This window comes from Rattus norvegicus, chromosome 17, assembly GCF_036323735.1.
Source record: "Rattus norvegicus strain BN/NHsdMcwi chromosome 17, GRCr8, whole genome shotgun sequence".
Lineage (NCBI taxonomy): Eukaryota > Metazoa > Chordata > Mammalia > Rodentia > Muridae > Rattus > Rattus norvegicus.
In genome coordinates this window covers 63,605,233-63,625,332 of record NC_086035.1, presented here as the reverse complement: position 1 = coordinate 63,625,332, position 20,100 = coordinate 63,605,233, and the positions used below count along the sequence as shown (strand labels likewise).

The 20,100-nt window shown below is 42.5% G+C and overlaps 1 protein-coding gene across 17 annotated transcripts in view; it reads right to left on the bottom strand.

Annotated features, from left to right (window-relative positions):
* Positions 1-20,100, bottom strand: part of Ryr2 (ryanodine receptor 2) — a 585,615-nt gene that overhangs the window by 41,809 nt on the left and 523,706 nt on the right. For all 17 annotated transcript variants that reach the window (NM_032078.3, NM_001191043.3, XM_063276749.1 and 14 more), the window contains 6 exons: positions 19,660-19,736; positions 18,821-18,894; positions 7,738-7,818; positions 6,477-6,565; positions 4,235-4,363; positions 1,045-1,149 (listed from right to left, as the gene is read on the bottom strand). In NM_032078.3, coding sequence (NP_114467.2) covers positions 1,045-1,149; positions 4,235-4,363; positions 6,477-6,565; positions 7,738-7,818; positions 18,821-18,894; positions 19,660-19,736 — 555 coding nt within the window. The remainder of the gene's footprint in view (positions 1-1,044; positions 1,150-4,234; positions 4,364-6,476; positions 6,566-7,737; positions 7,819-18,820; positions 18,895-19,659; positions 19,737-20,100) is intronic.

Genomic DNA, 20,100 nt, shown 5'->3' with positions numbered 1-20,100 from the left:
GTCTTCTCTTTGACTTTCAGAAAGTTGCTTTCCTGGTAGTGTGAATGTCATCTTTGCTTGTATGTGACCCTGTAAGAACTTCCCCTCCTTGATAAGTTTATCACAAGTTTCAAATCCATTTTCAGTATCTGTGAGAGGGAAGAAAATTCCCAATGAAGGAAGAGCAGGGAAGAACCAGAAGGCTGGGACATGACAGTGTCTGCCATCTCTTCCCTCCTTCAGATTCTTTCTTTCTCCCTCTCTGCTCATGCATGACGTGCTTTTGGTTTGGTGTTGACGGTGGGGTGCTCAGCAGTAATGTGTCTGTCCTAGCTTCGTGGGGACTCTTCACTGCTTTTATGAGTTTTCCATATCATGGGTAGAAGCCTTTAGTGGTACAGCTGGCCATAAGTAAGTCATTCAATGGACTTTCTGATGATGTAGCTGCTTTAGAGTCACCCATCATTCTATGGTTAACAAGCTACCAGCTTGTTGGTTCACTCAAATTGGACCCTGATAGAGTATGTTCTTTGGTCAGCTGGTACCCTCTCCAGCAGGGGCATAAAGTGTTTTTATTAAAACATTTGATATATGTGGCAGAGAAATAGCTCAGTGGTTGAGACCACTTGCTGCTCTCGCCTAGAATTCGAGTTTAGTTCCTAGCACTAACATCAGGTGTCTCATCGCCATCTAAAGCTCGAGCTTCACGGGAGCCAATGGCTTTCTTCTGGGCCACCTGGGTACCTGCAGTTATACATGCATACTCAACACACACACACACACACACACACACACACACACACACACGCACAAAGGTCTTTAAAAAATCATTTACCTCAACTAGCTATATGATATTTTATTTATAGGTTCATTAAAATAAAGTGATTTAATTATAAAATGAAAATGTATTTCTTATTTCTAATTTATTTTAAAAGTAAAATATTTAGATGGAGTAAAAGACCCTGAGGGAGGGTGTGAGGAGACAGTATCAGACTTAATGGAGCAAGGGTAGTTGCTGGTAGTTCCAGTCCATGCTGTACCCACTCATTTAAGGCACTGACTTACCTGAGACAGCTTCATCTGCATGTGTGCAAATACATGAAGGAAGCCCACAACAGCATCCCAGAGCCTGCTGTGTGCCAAACTCTGCTGGTTTCCGGTACAAGGACCCTGCAGCATGAACAGAGAGACGATGGTCATTGAGGATCGCTTATTTGCCCAAACAAGCTTTGGTGAAAGAATTCTCTGTTCACACATCTCATTGCCAGCTCCTTATCCATGAAGGCAGAGGCATAAGATAGGAGAGGTGTGGTCGGGATAAAGTGCCCTCAGCAGCTAGTGTTCATCCTGCCATTATCTAGTTAAATGTACCTAAAAATGTTTCAGAGGGTTTGTCACTGTATGGATATTAACACACTGGGGACGCTGATCATTTCTTCTGTTTTTAGGAAAAGAGGAGGGTACTAATGGTTTGGTTATTCAGTCAAATCGATAGTTACTACCTTGTGTAAAAAGAATATGTTACACTAGTGTGGCTGCACAGACCTGTGACACCAGGGGGAGGGAGGAGTTCAAGGTCAACTCTGGCTACTTAGTAGCTAGAGACCAGACTGCACTGCATGCCACCCTTTCAGAAAACAGAAACAAACAAACAAAAAACAACAACAAAACTATGCTTAGGAGGAAGAAAAATTTGTTTCTTATTTCTTCCCCCCCTCCCCCCCGGGGCTGGGGACCCAAACCCAGGACCTTGCACTTCCTAGGCAAGCGCTCTACCACTGAGCCAAATCCCCAACCCCTTGTTTCTTATTTCTAAGTAGTAATGTGGATACAATATTCACAGAGGAAACAACTCTTGGATGCTTTAATTGCACATTACTTAGCAAACAGTGTAATCACTGACAGTTTTTTAAATTAATGTTGATCATTAATTTCATAAATCTGAGTCCAAAGGAACTGAATCTGTTATAATTTTTTTTGGAAAGCTATTGGCTGAAAGAGCTCCAGCACTGGTCTCCCTTAGAACACAAACCAAGCCACATCATTATCACATGAGCTCAGTAGTCAGGGACAAGCAGGCGACTGCTAATTAGAAGCCTTATTATTCAACTAGTCATATATTATGTATACATAAAAAGTAGCTCCTTAAACACATCATTTAAAATACTATTACCTCCAGAAACACAGGATAAAAGTTCTCCCACCCTGCCCCCTTGGTGGAGCACTGACTCCATCCCAGGCTGGCTAGGCCTGATTTATAAATAGGCCACTTCCTGAACTCACAAGTAAACTCACAAATTCAACTCAGTGATTGTGAAACGCTTAAATTTTAATGTGGGGAGAGAGATGCTTCCATGGATACAAAGGACTCGAGTGAGCCTGATGAGATGGCTTCAATTCCTATGATCTACATTGAAAAGAAAACGGCAGATTCAGGGGTACACATCTATAATCATAGTCCTCTTCTATGGACATAGAGCCAGAAAGATTGCAGGGAGCCTTGCGGGCCAGCTAGAGTGCAGTACCTTACACGGAAATAGAAACAGGAGACAGTGCCTTGCAACAAGGTAGAGGGCTGTGGTAACGTCTGGACTCAAAACAATAGATCTGTAGCATTTTTGTTGCTATAGAACAACAGCTGTGACGGTGGAGGTATCATGGAGAACAGACAGCAAGGTCACTGGGAAACAGCAGAAACTCAGCGTGGCCTTTGTTTATCCACAGTTTCCTTTGGGACATACTTAAGGTTCTAATTCAAAGTAAGAGTTTTGTATCACCCTGGACTAACTAGGACTTGTGTGAGCGGTCCTAATAAGACAACAGTTGCCAGCCTCAGGCTGACCACCCACTATTCCCTCACCAAATGAACACTGCAGCCCGCCATTATTGTGGACTAAACCGGCTGAAAATCAAAATAGAGTCTCTCATGATGAAGTTCCAAGTTACAAAGTCAAAAGCCAAGCTGTTAACCTGACCAGCAAATCAGCCAGAAAGAAAAGGACTTTGATTCTGAGATCTTGTTCCATTGGGAAGACAATGAGAAGTGTTTCAAACCTAAGTCTGACCCTTTATCCTGATGTTGATCAGTTACTCTTTGTACATCATTTTGCCTCCCTGGCCCTGAACACCGGCAGGGTGACCAGTCTGCAATCGACAGTTTCTTTGGCTCTTTCTGTCCTTGATGGACTCCTTCTATTTTAGCAAGGGAAGTGCTGCCCGCTTCCAGAACTGGGAGATAATGCTAATTATGTCAGGTAATGACATTATGTAATTTCACCCATGTACACCCCTTAAAGCTAAAAAGAATGTAGTGTAATTTCAAGAACCTGCTCACCCTTAGGCTGCTTGCTTCTAGCGATAGCAAATCTAAACACAGGTTCTAAGATGTTACTTTTTAATTATTCCTATGCAACTTCCGCCTCAGTGTCTCTGGAATACTATAAACTATGCGTTACTGACCAGTTTCTCTTTGCTTTCCTTTCTCTCACGTTTATTGAGTGCTCAACACTTATTACAGGCCCCAGAAATGTAGCATTGCACAAACCACTCCTCTCGAGCCTCCCTGACGACCACAGTTTCACTGTGCCTAATTGCATGCCCCAACTACATATTTAGGGTGGATATTGGTAAAGAGAAGACAAAGAATGAACCAAAGGGCTAAGAGATAGGTAAGAGGCTACAAGTATTTGCTGCCGTTCCAGAGGGCCTAGGTTCAGTTCTCAGTACCTACATGGCAGATCACAACTGCCTAGAATCCAGCTCCAGGATTTCTGACATTCTCTTCTGACTCTGTGTGTGTGTGTGTGTGTGTGTGTGTGTGTGTGTGTGTGTGTGTGTGTGTGTGTGTGTATAATTTTTTAATTCAATAGAAATGTGGAGTTTATTTTAGGTGCCAAAAATTTTTCTATGGATTCAATGATAACTGGTTAAATTTTATGTCTATCTATCATCTATCTACCTATGCACCTATCTATAAGTTCTAGGGATTGAACCTAGAGTAGGCATGTGTTCTATTACTGACCTATATCTATATTCTCCCTTTTTCCTTTTTGAGACAGGCCCTCACTAACTTGCTCAGGTTGCCCAGGTTAGCACTCACTCAGCAGTCTTGGCAGGCATTGGCTTTGAGAGTTTTCTACTTCACATCCTGATTAGTTGGAAAGACAAGTCTGTGCCACCAGGCCCAGTTCAGAAGAGTCTCTTTAAAACAACTGTTTCTTTCTTTCTTTAGAAATCGGAAATGATTGGCATTTACCTGGATGTACTCCGTGAGTGTGTTGAACACCTGCTTCGCCACTTGGATGGCTTTGGAAAAGTTACGCTGGCCCTGCTCATCTATGATGTCCTTGCCAGAGTAGTACCAATAGAAATCACTAATGGACTCCTGGAAAACAAAGACCATGCTGTAGCCAGGCATTAGCCAGTTCTCACTGACCTGGCCAGGCCTGGACGCCAGCATAGAGAGATCTTAAATGCAGTGGCCAAGGAAAGCTGTGAAGTAAACACCAGTCATCAGCAGCCTCCCAAGAGCACAGTGTGAAAACCCCACTACCTCCCAGTGACAGCCCTATCGAAGTACCAAGCAGAGAACTTAGCTTTGAAAATGACAGTCTGATGACCGTGGATTTGATGAATGGAATAATTCAGGAAACTAATGTCTGCTGAGTGGATTTAGACGTTTATAATGTGAGCCTGGCAAGTGACAGGCCATGGGACAATGTTTTGGAGGTTCCAGATGTCTGCCCTCCTTTTTCTCCAAAGAAGCCATGAGTACTTCACCAAGGTGAGTCCATAGCTAAGAGCTATGGTGCTCCTCGCTTCTGTAGCTAAGGACAGTGGCTACCCTGCCTACAATCACTGATAGCTGCAGGCCTCCTGTGAGACTGATTTTCATAGAGATGCTCCCCATCAACACACTTCTGAAGAGAAATCCTCATTGGCTAAGCGAATAGCATGATTTTGTTGATGATATGGACTGCATTTGAGTTTGGTGACATAGTCTTTTAGGATTTGTATGTTTTCAGAAGTGCCTTTGGATATATTTGCTTCATAGGGGACTTTTCTCCCATGGGGAAGAGGGAAGAAGTGAAGGTAGGGGAGAGAGAGTGAGGAAGGATGGGAGGGAGGGAGAAAGAAAGTGGAGAGGCAAAAGAAGGAATAAAGATGAAGAAAAGAATAGAGTGGAAGAGAGGAGAGGATAAGGGAGGCGAGGGGAGAAAAGGGAGTGGAGGGGGAGAGCAGGGAAAGGCAGGGGAGAGCAAGGGAGGGCAGGGGAGGGCAGGGGAGGGCAGGGGAAGGGAGGGAAGATGGGGGAAGAGAGGAGAGGAAGAGAGAAGAGGATAAGGGAGGCAAGGGGAGAAAGGGGAGTGGAGGGGGAGAGCAGGGAAAGGCAGGGGAGAGCAAGGGAGGGCAGGGGAGGGCAGGGGAAGGGAGGGAAGATGGGGGAAGAGAGGAGAGGAAGAGAGGAGAGGATAAGGGAGGCGAGGGGAGAAAAGGGGAGTGGAAGGGGAGAGCAGGGAAAGGCAGGGGAGAGCAAGGGAGGGCAGGGGAGGGCAGGGGAGGGCAGGGGAGAGCAAGGGAGGGCAGGGGAGGGCAGGGGAGGGCAGGGGAGGGCAGGGGAGAGCAGGGGAAGGGAGGGAAGATGGGGGAAGAGAGGAGAGGAGAGGAAAGACTAAACTGGCCATACTTCTTTATTTTCAGAGGAAAATAGGGCTGGCCTGGTGTCATGCTATAATCCCAGCTGTTGATAGTAGGAACAACCCAAGACAGCACTCCTGGGATGTAGTGGGAGTTCAAGGCTTTGGGTTAGAATCCTGGTACCAGGGACAATTTCTTTTTTTCTCTTTCTTTCTTTCTTTCTTTCTTCTCTTTCTTTCTTTTTCTCTTTCTCTCTCTCCCTCTCTTTCTCTCTTTCCTTCTTTCTTTTTTTTTTTAAAGATATTAAGGAAAAAGCTGGAAGCTTGAATTTGTTTGTTTGTTTAATGCTGGGCCCAGCTCTTTCTTTTATAGGACAGTGAGAGAAATAAAACCTTTACAGCCTCATCCCTTTAGCTCCAACCTGGTAAACCAGTTCGATGTAATTATAATGTCCGAAGCATTTTAAAGCAACAATGTGTTGGGTTAAATTTTAAGTCAGTGAAAAGACTAAGACAAGAATAAAACTCAGCTTGGGGCAGCAAAGTTGAGTGCAGGGAGGCAGTGGAATAGACCTGAGTTTGTATCATTGTATCTCTCTCCCCAGCTAAGAAGCAGGAACCGTGTGTCAGAGCTCTTAGCGCAACAAATGAATCTAAAATACTACTGAGCACAGAAGGAGAAGTTACAAAAGTATACATTTTATAGAGAGAGTATGTGTAAGAATTGGGGGAAGGTTGCCATCAAAGGTAAAGGCCACACTTTAGCCATAAATCCACATGTTCAAACCCTCTTAGCACTTTTGCTGTTAACTGACCCCCCCCCCCCCAGTGTCACCGTGGCTGGCAGATTCGACCTCTTACCTGCACTCGAAGGAGGTAGTCCACAGTAGAGATGATGATATTAACTGTGGTGTTGTTGCCAGTCTGGGTTCTCAGGTAATTCTGAAAATCTACACAAAACCAAAATTCTTTTATTAACAGCTCCCTCAGATGTACAAAGGTGACCCTACAAGTCAGCGATGCCGCCTAACAGTACCATAGGGTGGCCAAAGGTAGCGTTTATCTGATCTTTTGAACATGAAATCATCCGAATCTCCTATGAACCTCTAGTTAACTCATGGTAGAGAGCCTGCCTCGTATGTGTAAGACCCCGGGTTAGATTTCCAGCCACATTAATGAAAACCGAAGTGAGTGATGATCTCCCCTAACCTATTTCACAGCGGGTCAGTATTCAGCTCCAGATTAAGACATTGCTATCCTCATCTCACATTCTAGAGATATAAAAGTGGCTGAGGGTATTTCTATCATTGAGGACATAAAGTGGAATGTTTTTATTCAGGAACCTTGTGTTCTCAAGTTCTGTACAAAAATGTTTGGAAAACAAAGGCAACAGTAAGGTATGGTTCCTGTCTTTTTAGAAATGCAGGCTGCCAGAGGTCAATAAAAAAGTCAGGAAAAAAAGATAGCCATCCACATTACTGTGAAGCTATCCAATATACCACCACCACCACCACCACCACTTCCTCCTCCTCCTCCTCCTCCTCCTCCATCATCATCATCATCATCATCATCATCATCATCATCATCATCACATCCCTTATTTTTACTAACATTACAACAATAGGAAGATCAAGCGAAGCCAGGAACATGGTGCACACATGTAATCTCAGAATTTACCAGCTTGGGGCCTGCAAAAAACTTTGCTCAAAAAACTAGGAGGGAGAGAGGAAGAAGTACAGGGAGCTGGAAAGGGAGTAAGGAGTAGAAGAGGAAGGGGAGAGGGAGGGGAACGAAGGACTGAGGAAGGAGAGAGAGTTGGATAAGATGGATGGATGAGTGGATGGAGGGAGGGAGGGAGAGAGAAAGGCAGTCAGGCAGAGATGGAAGGAGGCAGAAAGAGAGGCAGGGAGGAGAGGAGGGAGGGAGAGAGGCAGGCAGGGAAGGAGGAAGGCAGGCAGGGAGGGAAGCAAGGAGGGAAGGAATGGGGGGACGAAAACTGCAAAGATTTTGAAAGCATCAGTCCCACTAATCACCTGGCGGTGCAGAGCTCAGTGCCTGCAAAAATGATGTAGAGCCTCACTCCCCACCATCATCAGCTCCAGGCTCACACATCACCACGCACCTGAGTTGTGTCCTTCACAGAGCAGCTGCAGGAATCGGAAGAGGTCACAGGTGAACTCATCATCCTGCAGTACCTTCTCTCCTGTAGGAAGGACAGAGGATGAACAGTGACCATCCCCAGGGGCACTCCCGCTCACCCCCACCTCCGACATTTTCACATCCAACTAGCAGCTTTCTGCACCCAGAACAGAACCAAGTCCCAGCCACTGAGCTTCTATCCGAAGCTCCTAGGATCATGCGCTTGGCAGATAGATGTGCTTTTTCTTTATCAGAAAAGAACAGGTAAATCTTAAAACCCGGGTTTCTCTCTGTTAGAAGCAGCAGCATGGGTTGGCAACATTTTGTAAATAACCCGAAGACTGAACCTTCCTTCCCTGATACCTTGTATTGTGAATAGTAATGAATTCTACATCTTTTATAAATATTAGACTCACTTTGCTCCTGAGGCATGATCACATGGTTCATGGCAAAGCCACTAACAAACAAAACATCGCCGAGGGTTTCTTTTAATAAGCAATAATTAAAAGATCTTCATGAATATTGCGAATCGCTTGAAATGGTCAACTCCCTTTATTTTTTCATCAACTTGTCAACTAAGTAAAATAGGCAGTAGCTTGGGTGTCTCAAATTGAGCGGGGTAATGTTTTCAGAGAAATGGGAAGATTGCCCCTGTGAAACCCCTTATAAAAAGGCTTAGGGGCTCAGCTGAGAGCTAACACAGAAAAATAAGACAAGATGGACAGCCCTCGGGCAGAAGCCATGTTGAATTATAAAAAGTATACATATGTCATGACTAATGATGAAGACTTAGGAAAGGGCTTGATCCCTTACCTATTTTGCAATTCATAGTCCCAGTTTCCTTCTAGACACAAAAGCACAAGGAAAGAAACAAACACGAAACAGCACTGCACAAATGGAAACTGATTGTTAAAGCAAAAAGATGTGTGACTGGAAAAAATGTCAAAGTTATGAATGTCTTCTTAGGAATGTATATTATTTAGAAAGAAAAATGACCAAAAAAAAGCTGTTTTGCCAGTAAATGGATGTACTAATGTACTTAAATAAAATAATGACTATATGGGCTGGGAGGAGCTTGGACTGAGAAAGAACACTATGCAGTCAATGTGCATGGGCTCAGCTAGAAAAATGAATGATCATGGAGACACGAGAGCTTATGGACTTACCAGTCCGTAGTCTGTGACTTTCAAAGTGAGAGGCTTCATATAATGGTAGGGGTAGGAAGCAAAACCATTTTGGTAACTAATGTAAACATTAAAAAGGTATATATAATCATTGTCACTGTTTCCCTACTCACTCCCAAGATTGTTAAAATCGCCAAGCATACCAGTCTAATGATGCAGTAAATTCAAAACCTCCACACATGGCTGATAAGTCCATTCCTCAACGCTTAGGTCCATGATAGGAGAACCAGTTTAGGCTGATAGACAAGCTAAACTCTCCATTGATGATTTTGGGTATCATTTTTCATGAGCCATATAAATCAGAAGACTCTTCAAAATGATATTGAAATCAAACGATCATGAGTTCATTCAGACATATTGGTTCTTTCCCTGCGAGCCCATTAATACTTTTTTTATTTCACAAAATGAAAACAGCATTGTGTGTATGTATGTATGTATGTATGTATGTATGTATGTATGTATGTACGTACGTGTGTGTATGTATTTTTTCACTGTTCAAAATGTCAATGGCCTTGGGGCAAGTATTCAGAAAAATTAACACTGAGGTAGTCCATTCGTTTGCCTAGCAGGTAATACATTATAATCAAACTTTCATTATTGTTGCCATAGTGGTGATTTCTTGACTATAAGCTTATTTATCAATAAGCACACCATACACAGCAGAAGAATGGGGAAGAGGGGAGAGGGAGGTGAGTGGACGGGTCAAGTTCACTCTCAGCAGTGTGAGGTATATCCCAGGGTGCTCTGCTTCATGAACTCACTACTATTCAGCTAAAATGCTGCCATCACCCATGCTGCCAATATGTGGCCTAGTAACAGAGACAGAAGACGGCTTTATGTCTGCAGATGGTGCACAATCAACACATCTGTTTTATGTTATATGCAAAAAAGCCCCCTGTGGGATGCAAACTAATATTAAAAGTAAGTAATGAAATGGAGCTGTCAGATGGGGTTGAAAGTGCTTTTACAGTCTTGAGATATTTATAATAGTTGCATGGGGGCTGATAGGAATAAGAGGAAACATCCCTCTGCTTAAGATGTCCAATGTTCTCACACGGAGGGGACTCTTTAGATGTTGCTGCTTGGGACAAGTTTGTTCTTTGCCTCTTGGTTATTTTCATCTATAAGAGGAGGCCACCATGTAGCCTGTCAGTAGTTCTTCATCCTCTACAGTATGCTTATAAATAACGAAGATGGGAGCAACGTCCCTGCTCGGGAGATTGCTATTTGCCCATATTTAATTGCATTTACAGCTCATGAAAATCATCACGCTCATTGAAAGGGAGCTCATATTCACAGCATTTTAAAATTTCATCGTGAAGAAACCACATAGACCTTCATTTAAAGTAAGAATGAAACAGTGATGCCAAATTTATATGACCTCATAAAGTTAACACGTTATTCCTATAGCTGATATACCTGGGTTATACAACAAAGAGTATCTGCTTCAGTTCAATTAGACATATGTGCTGGGGTGGAGATGTGTGTGTGTGTGTGTGTGTGTGTGTGTGTGTGTGTGTGTGTATGTGTGTGTGTGTCTGTCTGTCTGTCTGTCTGTCTTTGTATAGAACAAGGGCTTATTCAGAATGACCATGAAACCATTTGAAGTTCTTATCCTCTTTCCCAGTTAAAGCTTGGTTCGATTGCTACTAATATTAACGTTTAATTCATTGGTAATACTTATTAATAGATTTTACATTTCAGTGGCACACATGAGAATTATATTTAACATGCACATAAAAATAATTGAAAATGGGTAGATCTCAAAGACTGGAATTCCCATTGTTGTAGGGGCCTGTAATATCAACATTTCTAATAAGTATCTACGTCAAGGGAGTTTCCCCACAATCTCTCATTTAAATAAATCTCAGAAATGCCCCCACAGTAATGGAAAAAATTAAATTCAAACTGATTTTTTTAGAGAACTTAGATATTTGTTTTGTGTGATGTCAAAGCTGGAGAATTAATACTGAAAATATTGCTAGGTAATTAGAAACGGGCATTTTATTACATGAGATTTAGTTCTAATAACACCTTTTAAGAAGCTTTGTCATAACTTCTGTAGTTAGTTAACTTCTTAAAAATGGATTCGCAGTGCATATTTCATAACCATGAGTTTGTGCTAGAAACAGGATTCCATTTGAGACTCATAATGATATAAATAAAGTTGGTGTAATCTATTTTGTAATTCAAGAAACCACTTGGAATGTAGGGAACTCAACAAACACCATACAGCTATTTGCTGGTAAAAGATCTAAGTCCATAGACTGTCCCTAAGCATCCAAATGTCTCCTCTAGGCCAGGTGCCTTTCTAGGTGAACAATACACTGAACATGAATAACCCCAAAGTCTGATGGAGGAGGCAGGAAGAGACCAGTATATTTCTAGATTTCATGGTCTTTCTGAATCCAGTGTGTCATCCCAGCTAGACTTTTTAAAGTCAGCGTCAGGAACCATTGAAATCTTTGACTAACAACCATCATGCATACTGTATGTTCTTCATATTTTAGAACCCAAGGAAACCATTTCCATGATGTGGTTTGGGGAAAATGTAATGATTAGCTTTAACTGTCACTCTGATGGAGTCCAGAATCACCTAGAAGATGGACCTCTGGACATGCCTAGAGTGGTTATCTTGATTACATTAAGTGATATGGGAAGACTTATCACGACTGTGTGCAGGACTGCTTCCTGAGTGAGGGATTCTAGACTGTGTCCATAAAGTAGCGACAGAAAGCTATGTATAACATTCCTTGTGCTCTGTTTCTTGACCAGGGCTTTAATGTAACCAGTAATTCACACCCCTGCTGTCTTGATTCCCTACCCTAATGGGCTGTGCTCTTGACCTGTGAACCAAAACTAAAAACCCTTTCTCCTTTAAGTTGCCCTTTCAGGATGTTTGATTCTGATAGAATCCAGAAAAAAAAAAAAGAAAATAAAAATACAAGTAGTCTTTCACCTTGAATCTCCTACTTTTCTGTGGAGAAAAACAAACTAACCTACTCATTTTGTGTTTGGGCAATCAAAATGGCTCAAACTCATAAAGATGCTTTGAAATTGTGAGTGTGCTGCTTGGTTTAAGTCAACTTGACACAGTTAGAGTTATTTTGAAAGTGGGAACCTCAGTCTTGAAGGATGACTCCGGAAAGACTGGCCTATGGCAAGCCTGTGGTATGTTTTCCTGACTGATGACTGATAATGGTAGCCACAGCCCACCGTGGGAAGTAGCCATGAGCAGACAGTAGGTTGGGAGCAAGTAGCTGAGGAGCAATGCAGTAAGCGGCACTCCTCAGTGACCTCTGCTTCAGGGTCTACCTCTAGGTTCCTGTCTTCAGTTCCTGCCCTGACTTTCCTCAGTGATAGAGTATGACACATAAGTCATGTAAACCCTTAGAGTATGACATGAGAGTTATAAGCTTATATAAACCCTTCCCTCCCCAAGTTGTTTTGGTCATGGTCCTTAACCACAGCAATAGAAGCTGAACTATGACAAGGAACGGATGTGAAGCTTCAAAGCTAGAAGCCAGGTCACACAGCCTACATTTCTGAAACAGTGTGTTTGGGTGGGCTGCATCTGTAACAATCTACAAATGCCACAGAACACATCTCTTAAAACTGAGTTAGTGGGAGACTGTGTATACAGGATGTTTCTATTTTAGAGGCCAAGACAATAAAAAGTAGAGATAGCAGAGTGACTTTGGTTATTCAAGTGATTTGAAGTAGCCACATGCAAAATTTCCAGACTTTGGTAGATTGCTTCTCTTAAGCCAGAATGTTGGCATCTCCGTGGTTGGTCACTTTTCTCCCTGAAATTCCCACTTTTCTTCATGGTTTTTATTCATCAGCATGCTGGCTGACCTCCCTCCCTTTAGACAGTGATCACCTTCATCTGCAATGCTGCAGATGTTGGTCCAAATGCATCGACCCAGTGAGAATGCTCTCCAGATAAACAGGTACACTCCTCTAATGATGGACCATCCACTCTGAAGATGCCTTTACAGTCTATCATCATGCTAGCCACTGTCTTTGGAGGACTCATGGTCTGTTTATTATAGTAGTGTTCCTGAGTACACAGTGTACTTTAATGTCAGGGGAGCCCCTTAGACATATTCTTCTATAAGTGACCTTAGGGCCTTCACCCCAGGTGTGACATCTAACACTGCGCACAATGCTATTTATTTAAGATTCTGCTATGGTGACAGGAAGAAACAGAAATTTCTTGGCAGGGTCTCTTGCCAAGGTTTCCCACTGTAAACTGAAGTCCTCCCTCACAACAAAAGGGGGAAGACTGCATGTTCAACAGTCTACAAGGCTAAATGACTGATGTAATCAGAACATCTGGGATTTGTGGGGAGCTAGAACGTTTAAAGCCCCAAACCATCTTACACTCTTTCAGTCCCATAAATCACTAGTTAAGTTGACTTTACACCACTGTAATGATTAGGGAAATCCTTTGCACAAGCAGACCACTGGCATCCAAACAAGATGGCACCAGATAACAGCTGAGGCCTACAGCAGAGGTTTCCTCGCTTTTCTGAAACCCACCTACACGATGTTTCCAACAATGTATTTATAATATTCTAATCTATGGCTTTCTTTGTTCTGTAACTATTAAAAAAACTTCATGAAACTGTTACCACACTGGGGTGTGGTATTTATGGTACTGGAATGAACTAAAACTGTTCCCAGTCTCTTAGGGTTGGCTCAAGAATCAACTCTTTCCTATTCTTTTTGAGACATGACTTGGGCTTTTGACACTGACATCATTAACTCTCTACAGTCTACACTAATCAGGTGATCTCTTCAATCTGACTAGGTTACTCACAATTCTTGCTCCTATTCTGTACACTAAACTCTCATGTGTTGCTCCTCTACAGGGAGTCCCTGGTTTCACAGACTTACACTTCACCCCCGTTATGATAAGTCATGACCCCAGCTGGAGGAAATTCCAGCAAGTCCACTCATACAGAGAGGCCATTCCGAAATTGTTTGCTTGTAAATTTCTACATAATATGGAATTCTCAAAAATCATCACCTTCCATGTCCAGGACACCAGCACAATTCAGATATTCAGATTCCACTAAGTGCTTTAGAGGTTTAAAAGGGAAGGTATTTGGTTTCATGAGCCAACATCAAAGTCTTTCGTAAAAGCAAGGGGAAGAATAAAGTATATAGGACACCAGGATTCACTTGTGAGTGGAATTTGAAAAGAGAAAGCTAGCACATGATGAAGCAATAAAAATACTTCATATAAGAATATAGGTAGCCAATCCTCCGAGATTAATAGAATCCTTTCTGCTTAATTAATTAAAAGTTAATGTTTGTTACTTCAACCTCAAATGAATTTGGCAGTCTTAACAAATATTAAAACTTCGGGGTAAATAATTTTAAATTGAGCTGAGATTGGAGAAGTTAATTTGAAATTTAATGTTCAGGGGGTATTTATTTTTAATCAAGGAAATTCTATAGAATCAGATCAACTTCAAAGCTTTTTCTAGGCTATTACATCCACACAGTGATCAAAACCAAAACAGTCTCTTCCACTGTACTCCAGAGGAGTCTTTGGAAGAATAAAACCTACATGTTCAGGCTCCTGATGATGAGGTCAAAGGCTTCTGATAAAGAACAAGCTAAAATTCTGAGGATGGGATGGAAATATTCATATAGGCATTGTCTGCTCCTTCATTTGTTTCTTTGTTTTTCCAAGACAGGGTCTCACTATGTAGTCCTGGCTATCCTGGAACTCAGGATGTAGAGCAGGGTTACCTCAAACTCACAGAGATCCACCAGTCTCTGCCTCCCAAGAGCTTGGATTAAAGGTGTACACCACTATGGCCAGCTGGCAGAATGCCACTGGTAGGAACCTATATCAATATAAAAACACACAGACAGGCAGAAAGGGCAATACTGAGGATACCACACTGCCACAAAATACAGTTGCTGAGGGCTTTCTGGGTTTTATTTTGGTTGTTTTCTTTTGCTGTTGTTGTTGTTGTTGTTGTTTGGTTGGTTGGTTTTTTTGGTTTGGTTTGCTTGATTGATTGTTTTTAATTGGGTGGTAGAGGTCTTTGTCAGAATGGGAGACATTTAGTAGAGAGCAGAAACAGCAGAGGAGGCAGGAGCAGTCATGGAAACAATCACAGTATGAAAACAAGAATGCATAGCATTCGTCCAAAATCTTGATATATAAACCCAAAACTAACGCACCGCTCCTAATGCCATTTTCCTGATTAGATTAGGAAGAGCACCAATAATAGTAAAAACTTTAAACAAGAAAAGTAAAAGAAAAAGGAAGACAGGGAAAAAAGAAAAAAAGAAGGAAGAATTTTTGAAGCTTCCATAAAAAGTGCAGGAAGGAAGGAAGGAAGGGAGGGAGGGAGGGAGGGAGGGAAGGAAGGAAGGAAGGAAGGAAGGGAAATGGCTTAGCTCATGGAATACATAGACTCACCAAAATAAAGTGGTATGCCCACACTGCCCCCTCAGACTTGTGACACAGCTGTGTGACATCCACCACCATCAAGTCACCTTCCTGACTCATCTGTCTTCTTACCCATAACACCCTGCCCATAGCTTCCCTTACTGGAGGAACTCTGGGCAGAGAATCTTCTCTCATGCGAGCTTGTGAATTTTGTAACTGTGGTCATATGATCTCTACCAGGAACAGGTGTCACTGCATGGAAACAGTGTGTTGGGCATCTGACCATTGTTCCCCCAGTGCTGGGCCTGTGTGGTGTGAGCCTCAAACAGAGGATGGAGATTTTTCAGAAGGATGTCCAATTTTTCCTTCTCCAAAGAGCTCTGCGTTTTCTCTGCGTTTATAGAGTATTAAACAAACTAATTGGTTGAGCACAGGAATAACAGACACACAACCAAGAGTGACTACAATAACTCTTGAAGCAGGGCTAGAGATGGGGCAGTGCTTTCAAAGATCAGGGATCAGTGGAATGTTCCAGGACGTCTCCTGCTTCAAAAAGCCTAGTTGACATATACTAGGTTCCACTAAAAGTAAATAAATAGTAAGTATATAAATGGCCCCACCCCATTTTCCTCCTCGTTCCTGCACTGACCTTCAGAGGTTACAAACACTGTCTCTTTGAAGTCCAAAATGGTGACCCTGTTCTGAGTTGTTTTTTTTAATTGAATCTCAAGGATGAAAATCAGCTTTGATGGCAAAGGACTTTTTAAATCTGTGATATTTTTAAAGAAAGAGAAGACAACTCTGTAGATGTTCTGTTGGAAGGCCAGTGACAGAGTACACTTGGCTGGTCATGGGTCGCTGCCCCTGATGAGTGCAGATTGCCATGCACTTGATGCAGTCATAAAGCCAGAGTATATTCATGATGGACACGCCACGGAGGGGTGGGCGCATACATCCTAGGACTTCATTCTCGAAGTTGCAAACACTGGGCCCTTGAGGACCATTGTGTAAATGAAAGAAACACAAGAGAACAAATTAAAACTATGTTATTTCAATCCTGCGGCTCCTTCATGTCTTGTATGTGAATAGTCTTCAACTTCAGGGAAATCAGACAAAAAGAAACAAAGACGGCTGCATTTATAAATGTTAAACAAAGTAACAGAATGCAGGATAGACATGAAGTCATCTAGTGGCCAAAAACAGACACTAAAGAGGAAAAAAAATATGAACAAAACAGTTACTAACAAATATGTACACACAGGTAACCCCAGACAAAAAGCAAACAACCAAACAGCCACCTGGTTTTAATAGTTACCATGGTTACCAGGCTCATGAGTGATGACTGAGGGGAGGAAGGAGGTACACATGACAGTGGAGGAAAGAAAAGGAAATGGAGAAGAGAAAGAAGTTGAAAGCAGGCTTTTCGCTTACTATTTGTAACGAAATAGAATATAGGAGTGATCCATTAATCCAGGTAATTCGTGTGTGATATGAAAAATAATGCAGAGACAAAACCCACCCCATAATAAGAAATGTATATAAAGCTTACACCCTAGTGACTACTGCCATGGCCTCTCTGATTGGAAACTAAAACCCCCGCTCTTCTAATCTTCTAATTCACATCTTACTGACCCAGGAGGAAGCTCCCTGGGTGTCTATTTTCCTTTTGTTGGAAATGATTGATTTTCTTTTTCTACTTCCTGCTCTGTTTGTGTATTGTGTGTGTGTGTGTGTGTGTGTGTGTGTGTGTGTGTGTGTGTGTATCCATGTATACAGAGGTGTGTGTGGAAGTGAATTTCTTCATATGTGCAGGGGTGCAAACGCATGTGGAGGCCTGAGGTTGATACTGGGAATCATCTTTAACAGCACTTCCCCTTTATTGATTGAAGCAGGGTCTTACAGTCGAACCCAGTGATCAGCTAGATGGTCTTGCTAGCTGGTTTGCCCTAGGGAGCCCCCGTCTCTCCCTTTTGAGGTCAGAATTCCAGGTATGCCTCCATGCTCACTCAGCATTTATGTGGGTTCTGGGTATCCAACCCATGTCCTGACACTGGGGAGGTAAGCACTTTAACCAATGAGCCATGTCCCAGGTGCCTGAGGTGGACAGAAACAGAGAACGAAGTTGAACTAGATTTTGTTCAGGGGCTAAGGCATTCTCTAAATAAGTGCAGGGGGAACTAAATCAACTTCAAATTCTAACCCGGGGAGCGAAACTTTGGTATTTTACAGTTGAAAAACACCCAGGGCTCTGAAATGCTAGAGGCAGGCAGGGAATCACCATGAGGTTTCTAGCATCCCTTTGTTCTCCCATGGGGCCCTGGGGCAAGAAAATATCAGAAGGTTTAGAATGGTTCTGGTGATCCTCTTGACAGGAGAAAGCTGGATTATAGGACCAGATGGCTTGAAGTTTATGGCCTGATCTACTTCTAAAACCATCACAGATTAAATATCATACAAGCCCCATAGGCCTCACAGGGAAACAATGTGTCCCAGAGACAAAAGGCGGGGAAGAGTAAGGAGTGGCTATTTTTCCTATTGTTGAAAACAAAAATACAGACATAAAAAGATTAGTTCATTCAACGATATTTCAGGATGGCCAGGAAAATGTACAAACAACGGGTGGAACAACAGTTTGTTTGTTTGTTTGTTTGTTTGTTTGTTTTAAATAAAATTAATCCAGGAAAGAATGCAATGTTCCAAAACAAATCCTCTGCCACTGGGACAAGTCTACCTGAGATCAAGCAGACACAGCAGAAAGGAGGCAGGACTCTCCACAGACACTTAAATGGCTTAAAAGTCAGACAAAAAATAAAAAACAAAAAAATAAAAAGCAACTGAAATAAAACAAACTGAAGATAACTGTTCTTAATGAATATTCCTAAAATGAATGAGGTACCACCGCTGGCCCCTGCATTCAGGGCACTGCGCGGCAATCTTTCTGTCGATGGAAATACTTGAAGATGGCATGGATTCTGGGACTTGTCTGAATAAAGCAACCACAATTATTCAAATGTGAAAACAACTTGCTTTCCTTTTTAATCAACCAAGATCTGGACTTGAAAAGATGAGAGAGGGGTAAATCAGGGAGAGCTGGGGCCCGGTGGGAGGGGAGATATGGGAGGGATAAATGATTGTCCTAAAAAGGGAGAAAGTGAGCCTGCAGCTTGCTAAAATGACCAGCGAATGTGAAATGTCATCTCTTCTCAAAGGCATTTTTATGTGGTTGATAATTTACCAACAAGGGTCTTTAACTCTTTAGTCTTTTGTCTCGTTGTGACTATCCAACTAGGGGAAAGGGCATGAGAGTAGTGTCCTCATTGATGCAGAATAGAGGTTTTAGAGGTGTGGCCCGCGTGGACTTTCAGAGGAGCTCTTAAGCGTGGTATCCATCTCCCTGCTTGAAACTGTACATGCAAATGAGTACATCTGGGGGTGGGGATCCTTTCCACTGAAGTGATCAATACCTGATCCTTCCTCAGTCACCATCCCAAGTCCTTCTGCTTTGTTTTGCCTCTCAAAGGCATTCAGGTCCAGGACACTACAATAAAAAGGAAGAAAACATGCATGGGGGCAAATAGGTCATTTTCTTTATTCGGGATAGCAAACCCCGACCCACCAAAATGCCCTCAAATGGGCACTCCACGGTAACATGCTGAGAGCATTTCCTAATCCACTTCAGTCAATACTCATTTTCCTAGAGGCGGACCAAGGCTCTCTCCCCAGAGCCCACAGTGAATCGTCTATGTGAAAGTCAGTACGGGGTTCACAGATTTCAGCTCAGAGAGAACATTAGTGTTAAATGATGTGCAGAAATATGAGCGGTGTGTTTCTGCCATTGGAACTGCTTGCATTGAGCCTGTATCGGGCTTGACGGTCAAATGTTCTCTGAATATTTCTAAATAATGTAGAAAATAGAAGTGACTATTGCAGTGAGATAGTTAAAGATTACCATGAAAAACAAATGAGAATTGCCCCCATAGGGAATGACCCCCAAATTGCCAAATAGTACTCAATAGAATTTTCCCTTGTCTTAAAACAAAGTTAGGGCTTATTTTCCAGTATGGAGAATGTACTTCATTCTGAAAGCTCTGAAAGCCCACAGACTCTAAAGACACCCCCTAAGTAACATGGTACTTAAGACGTTACCAGTGCTCTAAAATCCAGGTAATAGGGCACCACCTGTCCACCTCTTAAAGTCTCTGTTCATGAACGATTTTCGTTTGTCTAATGACTGTCTGCAATGCCAAACAAATACTTTGAATTGTAGCCACTGGGCAAGGCAGGACCAACCGTACATCCTCACCTGCAAGACTGCATGAGGCCTGCCAGGCTCTGGAAGAAGCCTACATCTTTTTTCTCCTTCAGGTAATCCAGCATCTTCTACAGAAACAGAGAAGCCACATAGCTGCTCAGCACGAATGTGTTGTTAACTTTTTAGGTAAAGAAGCATGCAGAGACTCATAACTGGTCCAAGTCCTGGGAATATGTGACTCTTGGACACAGCCTTCAGTGAAACATCTCTATCATACCATCAGGGAACATCACAGAAGAGGGCACAGAGACCTGGAGAGATCCCGGAAAGGTTAGAAGATTGGAGAGCACCATCCCCTGGCTATGTGGTATTCTGCAAGCCCTGCCCTGCACAAAATTGCGACGGTCAACATTATATCATGGAGGAGGTGAGGGACTGACTAAGGCCATCCTTCTGTAAGGGTCTTAATGATGGCCGGAGGAGGATTCGGAA